The sequence below is a fragment of the Notolepis coatsorum genome (genome assembly GCF_963971535.1).
Source record: "Notolepis coatsorum genome assembly, chromosome: 12".
NCBI classification, from domain to species: Eukaryota; Metazoa; Chordata; class Actinopteri; order Aulopiformes; family Paralepididae; genus Notolepis; species Notolepis coatsorum.
Window position 1 is genome coordinate 31333319 of NC_140176.1, and position 18302 is coordinate 31351620.

Sequence of the window (18302 nt, forward strand, 5' to 3'; positions counted from 1 at the left end):
CATATTCCCATGTCTGAATGTAATGTCAAAACACGTCTTTTCCCCCGATTGGACAAACTAAGCTCATGGGGTAAAACCATGGGTGAAGGTTTGCCCAATCAGGAAAGGTGTTGGTGACTGGACTCAGAACAGCAGTGTGTTCTATTATCCCTCCAAGTCTGTCTTTTAATTATTAATTAATGTTAGCAAACTATACCTGTTATGTCAAACTCATTTTCACCTGTTCACTGTCAAACTTAAATATGAAAACAAAGGATAAATCATAACGTTGACATACGAAGAGTAAACTTCTTGATTAGACCCGACTTCTGTGCCTCTCTGTGTTGATCTGTAAGCGAACCCAGTAGCGAAAAAAGGTGTATATATATATATATATATATATATATATATATATATAGGGCTGTCTTAAATACTTCAAAGCTTTGTTCGATGGGCATGGGATTCGAATATGAAAAATTCTATTATAAAAGAAATTATATATATATATTTTTATTTTTTTGCTAAATCAACTCTGCCTCTCTTTGTTAATTACAACAGGCAATGCTGTTTGTTATTTAAGATGAGGTCAGACTCGGCACTGACAGATTTGTGTTCATTGTGCTGCTTTTATAAAGCCTCAAATGACGACTTACAATATTTCATAAAAGCAAAGTGTTTCGTTTGTCTAAGATTTAAAAAGGTTTAAACTTTACAGCACTGACAAAGTTGAACAAAGTGCTGTACAAGTCCCACAACATAAAAAAAAAAAAAAAAAAATAAAAAAATTAAAATAAGTCTCGTGGAGGTCCGCACCACACTACCGACCGTTTCACAATGACGGGCAGGCGGGCGGAGTTACTGATGCCATCGTTGTATAGAAGTGGCTCGCCTGAATATTTAAACCCCGCCCGCCCGCGTCTATGCTTTTACCAAACGGTTAGTGTTTCCGCGTTCCGGTTTTGCGCTCTGATTGGCCATGCACGTTTCTGGTCATGTGACATGTGCGCCCAATCGCATGACGAGCAGTGTCTTAGCCCATTTCCGCGTCGAACAGCCTGCAAACGACCTAACGCCTAGTTTATCACTGGTTAAGCTTAGGCGACTCTTTCGCAGTTGGTTAAGGTTAGAGTTTGGAATCAGGGCTGGCGTTCTATCGCCATGCTCTAAGACAAACTCTAACCTTAACCAACTTCGAAAGAGCACCTAAGCTTAACCGTCCAAAGAACTTGCCGTCACACGATTGGGCGCACATGTCACATGACCAGAAACGTGCCAGAAACGTCAGTGGCCAATCAGATTCGCAAAACGCACAAACCGTTTGGTAAAAGTAATGAGGCCGCCCGACCGGCTCAGATCGCCTCCTAAGAGACACAAGCCCATTTTCAATGAGATGCAATAGCTCCGCCTGGCAGTAGAGGGCGGTGTTGACCGTCTGCCAGCTCAGACAGGGTCTGAAGACTATACCAGAGGCTGCAGCTATGAGCTATGAATAGATATAGCGAATAAACGATTTAGTAAACTCGTTTTTGGCGAGAATGTGTTAAAGGGGACATGCATTGCTATTTCTTTCACTATTTGGGCAACTTTACACAATTCCTGTGAGTCTATGGAACACATCTGTAAAGTTTTTTTCAAAGAAATTCATTGTTTTATATTTTTAATAAGGCTGTCAAAATTAATGCTTTAACTTGAGATTAATTTAAATAATTTAAAGCATTAAAATGAATTAATCTAGATTAATCTATGGAGTGAAAAATCTTCAACGTTTTGAACTTTCAGCAGTATATTCGCCGCGGATATAAGAAAGGTCTAGCTGAGTCAATGTTGATGGTTTTGTTGAACATTTGTACTTCACAGAAGAGAAACTCTATTCAAAGAAAGCTATTAAAATAGTCTTTGAATCTAAATATACTTTCTTTGTGTTGATTTTACATTAATTCCATGATTTTACTCAAGTAAATATCTGTTACAGGCTTCGGTCTTAAGTAGAAAAATGCAATTTTTAATCTAGATTAATTACAGAAAATAGTGAGATTAATTAGTTAATTTTTTTAATCTATTGACAGCACTAATTTTTAATCAATTACTCAAAAGCAAAAATGTTCTACTTCAAGATTCCAAGCGGTTTGTGCTGGGCTCCGCCCATAAGCGCTTTGAGTGACAGTCGCCCACAGTCTGCGACTGGCACAGAGAGAGAGGTAGAAAGATTGAGGGGGATACTAATTAATTTCGCCGCGTGGGGCATATTGGTAACTTGTTTCAAATGACAATATATACCGCGGAATATGGGCATGCGCATGGGAGTCAAAGATATTTTGACAGTGATATCCCAGGGAGAAGCCCCACACCAGCCCCACGCGCACACATTTACACACTCCTGCGTGCGGTCCCTCTCTCTCTCTCTACCAGGGAGAAGCCCCACACCAGCCCAGAGCACACACATTTACACACTACTGTGCGCGATCCCTCTCCCTCTCCACCAGGGAGGCGCCGGTCAGGTTGTGTGTAAAATGGTTTGTTTCCCTGCGCGGTCAGGTTGTGTGTAAAATGCGTGCGTTTGTTTCCCCGCGCGGTCAGGTTGTGTGTAAAATGCGTGCGTTTGTTTCCCCGCGTGTTTGTTTCCCCGTGTGTTTGTTTCCCTGCGTGTTTGTTTCCCCGCACGCCACGGTCAGGTTGTGTGTAAAATGCGTGTTTGTTTCCCCGACAGAAGCTCCTCTCCATCTCTCGTTCTCTGCCTCTCTGTCAAAAGGAAGTGCAGGTATTTCCACTCGCTCTGCTGTCGCTACAATCATAGTTAGTTATGCAGATCAGTACCTTATTCACGTCAGCAAAACAGTCTCAGAAAATGACCTAATTCACTGGGAGAGGAGATTGTCTCAACTGAACTCAACTTAAGAGACACAGACCCATTGATACTAACCCCCCATTGCTATAAAACAATGCTAAACACTGGAAAAGGCCATTTATAAAGACACAGGACCTTTAAGAAAGAGGTGCTCCTTCCAAGCATGTCATAATAGATTAGATTAAAACGTACTGTCATCAAACAGCATAAGAAAGAAGTTTGGCATCCAACGAGAGTGCAAATGTAACAGTAAGGTGCAATAGTAATATACAATGTACAGGGTATAAAATATATAAATGAGTACTATAGAGTAATAGTGCTAATCAGATGCATGTACAGGGTGGTAGTATTAATATGCACAGACTGTGATACAGGTATAAAGACACTATAGTACTGTAAGTCATACTGGCCAACAGCGTAACTAGTAAGAGTAGGCAAGGGATATGTACAGATATAGATATAGTATCTACAGATAGAGCTGCCGCGATTACCGCATTACCGCGGTATCGCTGTTACATCACGGCCACCGCAGAGTAGGCTGAATACCGCGTCACCGCTGTTTTTTATAATAATAATAATAAATTACCCTCCTCTCGTTGGGCTTGCGGCTCTGCAGATATACCCTACTCCTCTATCGAGGTTCCAAGCGACCCTATTGGGTACCAGAAAAGTCACGTGAAACATTGCAGACCACTGATTGGTCAGAAGAGAGACGCGTCACACGTTGTAGCGTCATGCAGTGTGTTACCACCAATCGGCAAGCGCGTATTAGGTTTTTACTTCCTGAATGTCAGCTCATCACAACACGGCTAATAACGTTAGCTTTAACTCTCCGCCGGAGTGGACTACCATCGCTCCTCAGGAGTACTAAACGAGACATAATGATTTTACTGTCTGCAACGAATGTTATAATAAAAGCCCTTCGTTCTATACACTTGTCTGATTGAAAACTTTATTAACAGACCGCAGAATGGGACAACTCCGCACGCTCTGAGCAAAGAAAGGAACTGAGATATGAATAGAGTATTGCTTGCCTTGCTATGGTCCGGTAAATACGCTGATGTTATTGAACGTATAACTATATAATGTTAATGCCACAAAATGAATGCCTTTATTATAAAGTAGTAACTTTATAGTAATAATAATAAGAAAGGGTCGGGGGGGTTAGGGGTAACCACCCCTGCCCGCGACACCGAGTGAACTGTGCACGACCAGAGGGGAAACTTCGAATCCGTGTTTCACTTTCAATAACTAATGCGTGCTTGCCGAATCCCAAACAATATTCATGCTGCAAAGTCATCCTCTAAAGATAGACATTTAGACTAGAGGCAGGCTATATGCTATAAAGAGTAGACTACTACTAAAAAAAAAATACATTCAAACTTTTTTTTTAATTTTTTGTGTGCGTGCGGTAATAACCGCGGCGGTAGGAAATATTTTGCAAATTTGTACGGTAAGGAAAACATCAATACCGCGGCAGCTCTATCTACAGATATGTCAAAAGGATTATATGCAGATATGTACAGACAGATGTGGATATATATAAATATATACAGTAAGAATATATATATATATTAGTGCTGTCAGGCACTAATGTATCTAATTAATTACAGGATTTGTAATTAATTTATCTAATTAATCGCATTTTAATCGCATAACCATTTTAGGCCTGATATTTTATATTCTATAATCATATTTCAAATTGCATGTGTCCGGATGGCAGAATTCAGTACTGTATCTACAAAACCTGTTTAATCATCTTCCCTTTATTCATTTGCTTAGATTGTTCAGGTCTGGTCAATTTTAGCATGGTGTTATTCAGTCAAAAATATATATAATAATAATTTAATTGATATTCTCATTTGGTTCATTACAATTTACTCAAGCCTAGTAACAGACACAGTATTTCTGACACTGGTAATACATTCCCCGAGATCCATAGATGTCCCTAGAATCAGATAGCAAAAACATGCAAATGGCCATTTAAAGGATAACTCCACTATTTTGGGAAATTAGCTTATTTAACATCTTCCCTGGAGTTAGACAAGAAGATGCATACCCTTTTTGTCTCTGTGCGTGCATTTTAGCTTTGGGAATAGATGCTCCGTTAGCATAGCTTAGCTTCATCACTGGAAGTGAGGCAGGACAGTAGCCTTACAGTGCCTTACAGTGTATTGCAAGGTCTGACATTGACCAAACTTGATATGCATGACCTTGGTGGGCTCTAGGTCAACTCCTGAAAAGGGGGTCAATGTCAGACCTTGCAATCAAAAGTTAGGGGCGCACTGAAATTATGGCAAGGGTTATTAGCCCCCTAACTTTTGATTGCAAAGTCTGACATTGACCCCCTTTTCAGGAGTTGACCTAGAGCCCACCAAGGTCTTGCATATCAAGTTTGGTCAATGTCAGACCTTGCAATACACTGTAAGGCACTGTAAGGCTACTGTCCTGCCTCACTTCCAGTGATGAAGCTAAGCTATGCTAACAGAGCATCTATTCCCAAAGCTAAAATGCACGCACAGAGACAAAAAAGGTATGCATCTTCTTGTCTAACTCCAGGGAAGATGTTAAATAAGCTAATTTCCCAAAATAGTGGAGTTATACTTTAAAAAAAAAAGTTTGTAAATGTTTATTCTACGTTCTTATGGAATTAATGATTAAAAAAAAAATATATATATATATATACACACCGGTATATATATATATATATATATATATATATATATATATATATATAAAGAAATAATAATATTTTTAAATTAATTTTGAGTTAATTTTCATAACGTGATAATTTGCTGTGTAATTAATTAATCTAATTAACGCAATAAACTGACAGCCCTAATATATATATATGGCTATCATACAGAGTTATATGGGTAGACTTACTATAGTATGAGATAGTTAGTATATAATAAAAGTGTAGTAGTGTTGTCAAAAATATCGAAGTATCGATACATATCGATACTGAATATTTAAAACGGCTTCAATACTCATTTCCCGAAGTACCGATACTTTCTGCAGTATCGGTACCAGCTGGCTTGCTCCCGCAAGTTGTTGACAGACAGACGCGCTGCCAGAGCCTTGCCCTTCCGCCTCCTCCTCCTCGCTCAGAGCAACAGACACAAGCTGCTGCAGTCTCCTCCCCCTCACAGCCGGGCAGCGCAGCCCTGTCTTCAGTTTGTAAACAACGCTATTATTAGCTAACGTTAGCTGTCGTTCCTCCGTTAGCTTAATGCTAGCTAGCTGGCCACCTATTACTTCATGGAAACGGAGTAACGTCAAGCCGAGCCCACTCCAGTACACGCATGAACTCGACACAACATTACCCCGCCTCCATGAAGTGTCCAATTAGCAGCAATGTTGTTGAAAATGTAACGTTAATAAATGCTCCGATCATAGCTCCGGAGAAATATCTAGAAGCGAACTAGCTCTTCAGCCCTGCGTTGCACACAGCTGTGTGACAAGTTCAACATCCTCTCTCGTCGCGAAGTTTCTATGTGTAATGTAAACTCTGCGACGGGTCCAATCGTCTAACATGCTTTGCATCCTCGCCATTCTGGAATGACCACGTCGTGCTAAAACCTTATGTAATGTTAACTGTTGATGTAGCCTCAGCAAGCTAACGTTAGCTCCACTCATAGAAGCCTGTTGATGTAGCCTCAGCAAGCCAACGTTAGCTCCACTCTAGCATCTCTCTCTCTCTCTCTCTCTCTCTCTCTGATCTAAAGATAAACAAAGGGTTTTAAAGGTGTATTTATCTTCTCGTATAGTACCAGAGAGAAGCTGAGGAGAATCAACCAGCGACAAAAGCAAAATTTGTTAAAAAAAAATTAAAAAAAAAATATTATAATAAAAAAAAAATATTATAATATTTTTTTTTTGGTATTGAAAGTATCGAAAGTATCGATACTTTTCAAGGTATCGTATCGAAGTCGAAATTCCAGTATCGTGACAACACTAAAGTGTAGTGTAAAACAGCAGGGCTGGGTAATGTTTGAAAATGTTCCAACACCAATAGTATACCTTGCATAGTAAAAAAAAAATGCAAGAAATCAAATAGTTTCATTTGAATAGAATCTTACAATCAATCCCTAGATCGATCTTTAAAGCAATGCCTTTTTGCAGTGGGTATGAATATGTTCTATGAACCCGCCCTGCAGGTGTCTCTAGTTTGTCCTGCGCCCCCAGTTTCTGCTGAACTATTATGGAAACTCGGTTCACTAAATGACATTTCAACACAACACTGGCAGGTGTTGCCCCCTGAAACCAGTGCCATCAAGCCTTGAATCCATATTGAATGGAAATCAAACTGGGCCCTTGTGAATACGGCAGGTGCATCATTCTCATGTAGTCAAGTACTGCAAATGCTTGCTTCAGAGAAATCTGTAACACTAAAGATGGCAGCAACAAATTGATTAAATGTGATGCGATTTTTTATGTTGAGTAAATAATAATAATATAATTCACTGCATTTTGAGGTGAAATGGGAGTGAGCGGTTGCCATGGTAACTAAGGACCAGTGGATGACAATATAATATTATGTATGACAATATAATATTATGTATGACAATATAATATGTATGACAATATAATGATTTGTATTACAATATAATATGTATGACAATATAATGATATGTATGACTGACAATATAATGATAATGTATGACAATATAATATGTATGACAATATGATATGTATGACAATATATGTTTAACAATATAATGATATGAATGACACTATAATGGTATGTATGACAATATAATGTTATGTATGACAGAGTTTGTTGGACAGGGATGACTCTCCGTTATCAAGATGGCAGCAGAGTGACCCCACTTCTCTTTCTAGAGACATTGATTAAAGTATTGAAAGTTGGTCTTGTTTTTCTCAACATTTCTTTTTAAATACTACTGAGTAGTATTGATACAATTCAATCAATACCTTCATGGTATTGATCTTCAATACCCAGCCTTAATAGCCTGCGCCTGGGGATCGCCTGGTGAGGCCAGAGACCTCAGAGAAGAAGAATGGGGAACGTTGACAGTAAGGCCACGACCTCTGACCTAATTACCTCCAGGCATGAATTGTCATTTAGGCTAAATCAGCTTTTTTGATGAGTCGAAAGAAAAATCCTGTGACTACTGGCAGACTAAGAATTTCTTGACAGCCGTAGATTTCTTTGAGTGCTTAATAATAACTAACGCCTTACTGTACTGTCAACACTTTCTGTTGTGGAATTCCAAAACTTTCAAACTTAGACTTTTAGACTACAGCAGAAGCATGTGGTTTGTTATCTGCCAAAAATGTCTGGTAGAGTAGACTAACGTAAGTGGTATTTTCTTTGTTAAAATAAGCTCTACATTCCGACAGCCATCACTGATAGTGTTTTGGTCAGTAACATGGGTCTCCCAGTCCCTCCAGTCTGCAGTAAACACAACATACATGTTCTGGTATCCCTTCCGACTTTATCCAATCAGGAGAGAGGACTCAACACTGCTAAATAGGTCTGACAAAAATAAGAAATACAAACTAGTTTTAAGCAAATATGTGCTTGAAACTAGTAAAATAATCAGCCAGTGCAGTGAGCAAATTTGTCTTGGCAAGATTACTTGAAATAATAAGTAAAACTATCTAGGGTTCTCTCTCCTGATTGGATAAAAAGTGAGAACGGATACCAGAAAATGTATTTAGTGTTTTCTGCAGAGTGGAGGGACTGGGAGACCCATGTTACTGACCAGACACTCTTATCAGTGATGGCTGTTGGAATGTAGAGCACATATTTTAACAAAAGAAAACACCACTTACAGCATCTTTAGAGCACAGAGTCACACCTGACCCACCCTGTCTAACACAGGCTAGTACTAGCCCACTGGTCTTAATAGTTGACCAAAACCATGCGAGGTCATTAGTCCATTTCTATGCTTTTTCTCCAGCTGAAGGATATATTTTCTGAAAGTAATGACAAGAACGTCTCTCTGATAACTAAGCATCAGATTTCAAGAGGTCTTTCTGCACGATTACAAGGTGAGATACACAACGTTACTGATTTCGGCGATTAAATCAACTAATCGCTCGGTCGTCAAAATCCACGACCGGTGTTACGAGTCGACTGAGAAATTCTTCCCAACGGGATAGGTCGCTCAGGACTTCTTCCTCAACTTTCTCCAATTCCCTACAGGCCGGTGATTACATGGTCAGGTCAGGAAGAAACCGAGAGGCAGAGAAAGTACAGAGCACAACTGGCTCTGGAGTTCTCAGGACCATTAGGACACTCCTCGTTCACATCAAGTCACTGCCATGACACCGTCAACCTCTGTCCCCTGCGCAGTGACACACTCCAGTGAAGCCACTGTGATCCAAATGGGACAACACCCAAAGTCAAAGTGTACTATATAAACAAAGGGCTATAAAACCAAATACACCCGATTACTGTCACGTGCCAACGAGCTCTGGTCCGTGGCTGCTCGTCTTAACCCTTTCACTACCACACTACAGAAGGTTAACCCTTTCACTACCACACTACAGACGGTTAACCCTTTCACTACCACACGGTAGTGATATGTCGAAAGGGTTAAGGGAGAATTAAGTTAGCATCGGGGGTCACATAGACGGTGTTTATAATACCGTTTTTCAGTAGGACTTACAGTAGCCTACATGATAAGGACGGAATTTGCACGTCTGAAGCGCTCGCGAGTGAAGGGGACTATAGAAACCGCGACAGACTTTTTCTGTTCCGGAATTAGGGTGACAAAAGAACACGCCCGTTCACACCATCTGAAAACCAGGCTGCATACCAAAATATATACAGTACGAGCCAGCTGAACAGGTCGGGAGGGTTGCCATTCATGTGAGGCTGTGGTAAGTTGAAAGCATTTTTTGGACTAGACTGTTCTTATGTAATAATGGGTAACTGTATCTTTCCGTGCCACAAGACTTGGCCGAGTTCTCCACTAGTCGTGCCACTAGTTTGTTGACAAAATCAGAGACCCATCACCATGTTTTTCATAAAATGTTATGCTAGCTACAGAGCGAAAGCGAAATGTAAACAAATATTAATAAATAATAATAAAAACAGCACAAGAGTATCAGTCAAAGACTTTACAGCTTCCTGCAACTGAAAGGCATTTGACTAACAGACACTTTTACATTGGAATCATTTTACAGGTCTCAATTCATCTTTCCTGCTCATCAAACACAACTTGACTCACATAGCAACAGTAACCATGGGAGTCGAGAAGGAGCAGCGACGCACACACACACACAGAGACCGACAGACAGAAAGGTCAGCAGCCTCTTTACCTTGCTACACTAGCCTCACACTTGCACACCAAGCGTGTAAATATTTCATGAGGATGAATAGTGACACTGCGCATTAGAGATGCTATGGTCTACTGAAGGCCCGGGGAGTCGACCAGTCACCAGAGTGACCCCGATTCCTCCTCGCAAGACACTGCTGTGGCCACAGCTGCAAAGTCATCCGTGTTCCTGAAAATGCCTGGTCATGTGCGGTGGGGGCCAGGCAAGGTCACAACGGGGCCCTCACCACAACAATGCAGGAGAACTCTCCAGACCGGGTGGGTTAGTGTGGGGCCTGGCCCCCGTCACTGTCAAACTGTCCACTGTTGGCTCATTAGGGCCCATGGTTGACTAAGACCTTCTTAGTCCATAAGTTGTTTTCCACGGGTGTGTATATAGTGAGCATTATTAAGATGGAAATGGTTAAGATGAGCGCATCTCTCTGGCATCACAAATACCTCCTGCGTTACAGCACGTGTCAGCGGAAGGACAATAAGATGAAAAAACACTTTCACAAATGTATCGATTAGGCTAAAATCAGCCTTTTTTCAATGAGTGGGGAAAAACCTGTGACTATCAGCAGACTTAAGAAATTCTTGGGACAGTCGTAGATTAGTTTGAGTGTTGTCTAAGATAAGATATTCCTTTATTGATCCCCTTGGGGAAATTCAGGCATCATAGCAGCATGGGGGGGGGGTACAGGTAGTAAACAACACAGTGTACAGGTAGTAAAAACAACACAGGCAGTGTAAACAATTTGGTCAATATGGTCAATATAATTTACTATCTGACTAGCTGAAGAAATAAGGCAGACAGATTAGCCTTAAATAACTATCTGTACTGTGAATACTTTCTGTTAGGACTGATATGTGTGTGTACTTTCTGTTAGGACTGATATGCGTGTGTACTTTCTGTTAGGCCTGATATGTGTGTGTACTTTCTGTTAGGCCTGATATGTGTGTGTACTTTCTGTTAGGCCTGGTATGTGTGTGTACTTTCTGTTAGGCCTGATATGTGTGTACTTTCTGTTAGGCCTGATATGTGTGTGTACCTTCTGTTAGGCCTGATATGTGTGTGTACTTTCTGTTAGGCCTGATATGTGTGTACCTTCTGTTAGGCCTGATATGTGTGTGTACTTTCTGTTAGGCCTGATATGTGTGTGTACTTTCTGTTAGGCCTGATATGTGTGTGTACTTTCTGTTAGGACTGATATGCGTGTGTACTTTCTGTTAGGCCTGATATGTGTGTGTACTTTCTGTTAGGCCTGATATGTGTGTGTATACTTTCTGTTAGGCCTGATATGCGTGTGTGTGTGTGTACCTTCTTCAACGTGATAAGCAAATGTATCTTATGTCAATAGGTCCATGACTAAACACAATACCACCGGTATGACTGTATGAACGAATAATGGACTCTGTAAGCGCTCTGGGGTCACTGGGGTGTCATGAAGAGCGCTATATAAATCCAATCCATTATTATTATTATTACTCACTGTGTGATGGTGTTCTGGACACTCTTCTCATTAAGGGTCATTCCTGGGGGTGGATCATTCTGCAGAGCTAATAGCTCCTTCTGTAGTCTTTTCTGTTGGAGAAATAGCATGTTTATCAGCCTACAGCAAACAGTGAACCATTACAGTATATAGGCTTGGACCATTCATTTGTGACAAAAGAAATTACTGAGAATATTATATTATTCAGCCAAAAAAATTATTGTACATATTTATATGTGCCCAAATATTCACAAGCAGCATGTTATACCCGGTATAATCTGATACCAGTATTGTATTCGGTACATTGATTGATTGAAAACTTTATTAACAGATTGCAGAATGGGTACAGTACAGCTCAATACATACAATTGTTAAGGGGATGCAGACCACAGAAAGACTTGTCTTGTTTACATCAGGGTCCCCCATTTTCAATTAATCATAACATATATGACACACGACATACAGATACAGTACTGCTACATCTATACATTTATGACATACCAGATTTGCAAATACAGTACTGTTTGTGATACAAAAAGAGTCCATAATAATAATACAATGTATTAGCTATCAAGTGAAATATGGTTGAGCTTATAGAAATGAAAAGCCTAATTGGTCACCTGGGATGCATTATAGGCTCCGTTTACAAAAGTAAACAAATGTGAAAATGTGAATAAAGAGAATTATCTCACTGATTTCTCATTTTTATCTCGCCGATTTACGATTCGACAATAATATTCCGTGTAACACAATAGTGAATGAGGGTGTGAGGTCAAGCGGTGTCCTGGCTACATGTCTGGTGTCGATGTGTTCAGCTGAACTGTGCTGCTATGGGGACGGCTTTGCTCCAAGGTTATTCCCGTCAATAATACACTAGAATAACAAGAGAGGCCCGGGCCACGGGATGTTTAGAGTGTACTTCTCCTTTTCTTCCAGTATGGCTGCCCGTAAACACTGGTAAATAACGTTAACTCAACGTGTTTGTCAATAATAAATAATATATCGGCCGCCTGGATGACATTCGACACGACGCGTTAGTAGGTTTGGATCCATCGACGGACCCACCTGTTCAGCTCCCAAAACAACAGACGTGGCCAATAATCTGCGCACTTGTTTTCGCGTGACAACTACCTAAAAGTCACTCGCCTAAAAAAGCTACAATCGACATATAATAATATAACCAGAGCTCTCTTCTTTCTAACGTATTTATTAACTGTCGATATGGATATTCATCCCTCCCGTGAATGTCAACAGCGTTTAACGAGCGAGCTGAGTTAGCAGCAGCGGCGGCTCGCCTCCGGGCTGTTGATGGTGGTGATGGTGAGGCTAGGTCGCTGCTAGCCGAGAGCAAAGCGCTGAAAACGGACCGATTCGGACCATTTCTACCGCGGTTACTTTAATGTCATCGTCACTTCGGATAGATACACATACGTGGGTGAAGAAATCGTGTCAACTGGCTGGAAAGAGCGGGTGGGAAAGTCGGATAAATTAATAAATACGCGATCGCTGTCAATTGTATTCTCTTACCTGCATCGACGCCATGATGGAAACCCCCCTGATTCAGGGCCGAGCGACGCAGAGCTTTACGTCAGGGTGTTACGTCTGGTTATTACGTCACGGTGTCACGTGGGACGGAGGCTAGTAAGAGGCGTGGTTTTTAAACGTAGCGCGAAGCTGGCACAACTATAGGAGATGAGGTGGGCACCGAATATGTGTACTCTTCTGTACTCTATTAGGTCTATCCCCTCCCCATCATATATACTCTGTCAGGATCTATGGGTAACAGTACTGTGTATTTGCATATCGTATATGTCACAAATGTAACAGTACTAAATACCTGTATGTCATGTATGCCATAAATGTCATATATGTTGTGTATGTCATAAATGTCACTATGAATTGAAAATGGGGGACCCTGATGTAAACAAGACAAACGTCTTTCTCTGGTCTGCATCCCCTTAACAATTGTGTGTATTGAGCCTTACTGTATTGTACCCATTCTGCAATCTGTTAAATAAAGTTTTCATTCATTCATTCATTCATTCATTCATTCATTCATGGCTAATGTTACCGTAGCAGAGAAACCGGAGGTCAGCATCCTCGACTGGCAAGATTCTTCTGGAACTGAATCACGCCTATAGAGAGGAGAGAAAGTAGAGTAGAGTTTGAATGTACAGGAATAAATAAATAAATGCACAGAACCAGTATGATCAGTTGCTATTGAAGATTAACAGTGGCATAGTTCAGTGTCAACCAATGATATGCAATTCGAAATTGGCCCCTGTAAAAAAAAGAAATGGTGGAGCTGAAAAAGCTAGAATTAAAAAACAAAAACAACAAGTGACTTGCTGCGAAACATGATGGTGATGTAGATTAGGACAGTTTAATTGGGGGGGGGGGGGGGTGGACGGACAGACAGACAGACAGACAGACAGACAGACAGAGAGACAGACAGACAGACAGACAGACAGACAGACAGACAGACAGACAGACAGACAGACAGACAGACAGACACAGAGAGACACAGAGAGAGAGAGAGAGAGAGAGAGAGAGAGAGAGAGAGAGAGAGAGAGAGAGAGAGAGAGAGAGAGAGAGAGAGACACACAGCGAACAGGCTCTTGGAATGGGTGTCTGGGAGGAAGTGGGGGGTCTTTCGATGTTGATTAAACGGCAAGCAACTAATGTCATGAGTGCAAAATTAAAGGACAATAAATCGAATCTAACTGAAATTGTGTAGCACAGACCTTTCTATGGATCAAAACCTCAATATTATTATGGTGTAGTTAATACTTCATGTATCCTTAATCCCTAGGCTAAAAAAAAGAAAATGTATGCCAATGACAGGAAGTAACGGTATATATGTGTGTGTGTGTGTGCTTGTGTGTGTGTGTGTGTGTGTGTGTGTGTGCACTGTGCACAAGTGCACATCTAGGGGCGGGGTGTAGATTGGTCTCCCTGATGTTGACTCCTTAGCCACAGCCTTCGCCTTGGGTTGTTTAATACTGGACGAGTATTTCATAACGGCCATTGTGTATGGGCCAGTTTCGGGGCCGGTGCGTGGGCTGGTGCCTCTGAATGTCCCGGGCTGAATTTGTGTCCCAGTCCGCCCCTGCACATTACACACACTTCTGCAGTCCCTCCCGCCGTCTCTCTCTCTCTCTCTCTATCTATCTCTCTCCCTCTCTCTCCCTCCCTCTCCTCGCTAGTTCTCTGCCTGTCAAACCCTGTTTGAGGAAGTGTCGGGTTACACTATGCCTACATCCCCGACACACATGCAGTCAAGTTTGTGTATGTGTGTGTCCCCGACGAGGGAGAGAGATGGCGAACACACATTACACACACTTCTGCAGTCCCTCCCGCCATCCTCTCTCTCTCTCTCTCTCTCTCTCTCTCTCTCTCTCTCTCTCTCTCTCTCTCCCTCTCTCTCTCTATCTCTCTCTCTCTCGCTCGTTCTGCCTGTGAAAACCCGTTTGAGGAAGTGTCGGGTTACACTGCACTACAACCATAGAGGGGGCGTTACTGCAGATCAATGCTATGTCGACGTCACAGAAACCGTCAAATCAGAACAGTTTAGTTGAGTGAGGGAAGATCTTCTGAACTCGAGACTAGACTGACGAGTCAATATGGTAATTAGAGACACAGACCCATTGATACTAACCTGTATTACTATAAAACCATGCTAAACACAGAAAAAAGGCATTTATAATGCATGTCCCCTTTAAATCAACTTTCCAACCCCCTGTCAACTGTCAAATGATGTCAACTGTCAACCTGAATTAACATTCAGTATTCAATATGGTCTGATATTAACATTCAGTATTCAATATTGTCTGATTCAATATTAACATTCAGTATTCAAGTAGAACAGCTATAGCTAGCCGTTGTGGACACTCACCTTTCCACAGCAAAACGGTAGGCAAGGCACCTTGGTTGAGAAATGCAGGCTTCAATCTATGTTGTTTAGTCTATCTGTTCAGTACTGTTTCAAGCTGCACAATGAGATCTTCTGAGAGAATTGTTGAATAGATACACGAATGTTTGATTATGACATCATACTGTGACATCACAAATGTTCTAGAATGTGCTATTATGACGATCATACTGTGACATCACAACGGAACATGTTTGAGTCCCATTTGAATAATATAAATGTTTGGTAAGGCTGTCCCCGAAGCCTGTTTTTGGGATTCAAACTGCGTCAGGGTTCTTCGAATGGATGTTTGAACCTTAGTTTTTAATAAAAAAAGAAATAATAATAATAATAATTTTATAAATTATTTTTTCTTTTCTTTTTTATATCCTCAAACTAAATCCTCAATTTGAATAAAGTGATTCAAACTTCGTCAGGGTTTTTCGAATGGACATTCGAACCTTCGTTTTTAATTAAAAAAAGATTATTCTCAATTTGTTTTATAATTCTTTTTTTTTATCCTCAAACTAAATTCTCAATTTGAATAAAGTGATTAATCTGATTAAATTAGTATTTTTTCTTTTATTAAATCAACTTTCCAGCCCCCTGTCAACTGTCAAATGATGTCAACTCAACTGTACCTGAATTGACATTCAGTATTCAATATTGTCTGATTCAATATTAACATTCAGTATTCAATAGTGTCTGATTCAATATTAACATTCAGTATTCAATATTGTCTGATTCAATATTAACATTCAGTATTCAAGTAGAACAGCTAGCTAGCCGTTGTGGACACTCACCTTTCCACAGCAAACGGTAGGCAAGGCACCTTGGTTGAGAAATGCAGGCTTCAATCTATGTTGTAGTCTATCTGTTCAGTACTGTTCAGTACTGTTTCAAGATGCACAATGAGATCTTCTGAGAGAATTGTTGAATACACAAATGTTCTAGAATGTTTGATTATGACATCATACTGTGACATCACAACAGAACATGTTTGAGTTTCATTTGAATAATATAAATGTTTGGTAAGGCTGTCCCCGAAGCCTGTTTTTGGGATTCAAACGTCACCAGGGTTCTTCGAACGGATGTTCAAACCTTCGTTTCTAATAAAAAAAGTAAAATAAAAAAATAAAAATTATAATAATATTTAATTTTTTATCTTTTATCCTCAAACGAAATCCTCAATTTGAATAAAGTGATTGAAACTTCGTCAGGGTTTTTCGAACAGACATTCGAACCTTCGATTTTAATAAAAAATTATTAAAAAAAATAACAATTAATTTTTTTTTTTTATAAAATTTTTTTTATAATTTTTTTTTATATCCTCAAACTAAATCCTCAATTTGAATAAAGTGATTAATCTGATTAAATTAGTATTTTTTCTTTTATTATTTTGTTAGTGATGTAATCAAAAATAACACTTGGAACAAAAAAAACTATAATATACGATTGGTAAACACTCTGATTAACCAAAACACTTAAAAAAACTGGATGAATTATTATAATAATATGTGGTTGGCACTTCTTTATCGTTGCTATTGTAGATAACTGTAGCAATTCTAGAGTTAATACATGTAAAAAAAATTATTCATTGATAACCCAAAAAAAACATAATCTATTTGAGGAGATGTGTGTATATCTGTGTTTTAACTTTGTGTACACACTTACCGCCCATAATGGGAGTAGGTATGCGTTACTCATAAATTGTTTCTGCTTGGGGAGAAGTCTTGGTTTTGGGGAGAGTAATACTTAGGGTTTCCAACCTGCTCTACTTCTAGAAACAAAACAGTGAACAAAATGTATATTTTAGCATCTTTAGGGGCTACAGGCGTGTAGTTCACCAGTTTGATAAGAATCTATTATTTGGGAAACAGAAAATACTCTGTTACACTATAACCACTTGGGCGATATGGCCAAAAATTATATCGCGATAACGATATCGATAACAATATCATATCACGCGATATCCATAATTATCGATATTGTTATAAGTATTAAAAATATATATATTTATATATTTATAAATATATAAATATATATATATATATTTATATATATTTTTTTTTAAACAACAGATGTATGTTTATTTTGCAGCAATTCTTTGTCGTTGCCGCCATCTTTAGTGTTACAGCCCCTCATACTCCAGTTCTCAGGCTGCAGCTGGTTTGAAAGCGAAAGTAAACAGGCTTCTCTGCTGGCTGTGGCACCGGGGGAGTTGAACAGTTCTGGCTCTGCTAGTTTCTTTTCTATCTTTTGGCATTTTTTTGGTGGACAAACCACTGCACATGTGCACCGTGACTCGTGACTGGAGACTAGCTCTGCTAGCACACATAGCCTACTAGGAATTCAGGTAAGAATGTTGAGTTCAAGTATGGCATGGAAGAATGGAGACGGAGAGGGTGCTGCTCTTCTCGAATATGTGTTCTTTTTATTATCAGAAACACTTTGAGCGATAACAATACTTTACCAGGTAAAGCAGGAAGTAGTAATAAGGAAGATACTTAGAAGAGAACTTCACAACAAAAGAGAATAGGGCGGTGAGATATCCGACTTCTCGACCTAAAGCAAGGATAACTAGTAAGGGATAATGTATAGCTACAAGGTCATCACAATGACCGAGTATAGCTATACATTATCCCGCTTATTACAGGGCTAACTTACTAACAATATACGTAATTCATTTTACACCATTGACAAGACGAGATCAAATGCAGACGCAGTTGTTCTGTTGCTCCAGTCCTCTGTCATCGCAGGCAGGTGTGTGGACTTGATTGCAC

The 18302-nt window shown here is 39.9% G+C and overlaps 1 protein-coding gene across 2 annotated transcripts in view; it reads right to left on the minus strand.

The window, feature by feature from the left end:
* ube2wb (ubiquitin conjugating enzyme E2 Wb) overlaps positions 1-13192 on the minus strand; it is a 39222-nt gene extending 26030 nt beyond the window's left edge. Inside the window, exons 1-2 of one of the 2 annotated variants that reach the window (XM_084326255.1) lie at positions 13137-13192; positions 11610-11701 (exon numbers count right to left, since the gene is read on the minus strand). In XM_084326255.1, the coding sequence (XP_084182381.1) occupies positions 11610-11701; positions 13137-13151 (107 nt within the window). In that variant the 5' untranslated portion in view covers positions 13152-13192. Of the gene's footprint in view, positions 1-11609; positions 11702-12229; positions 12324-13136 lie in introns of those variants that run through there. The other variant, XM_084326256.1, reaches the window with a different exon arrangement.
* Positions 13193-18302: the final 5110 nt, after the last annotated feature.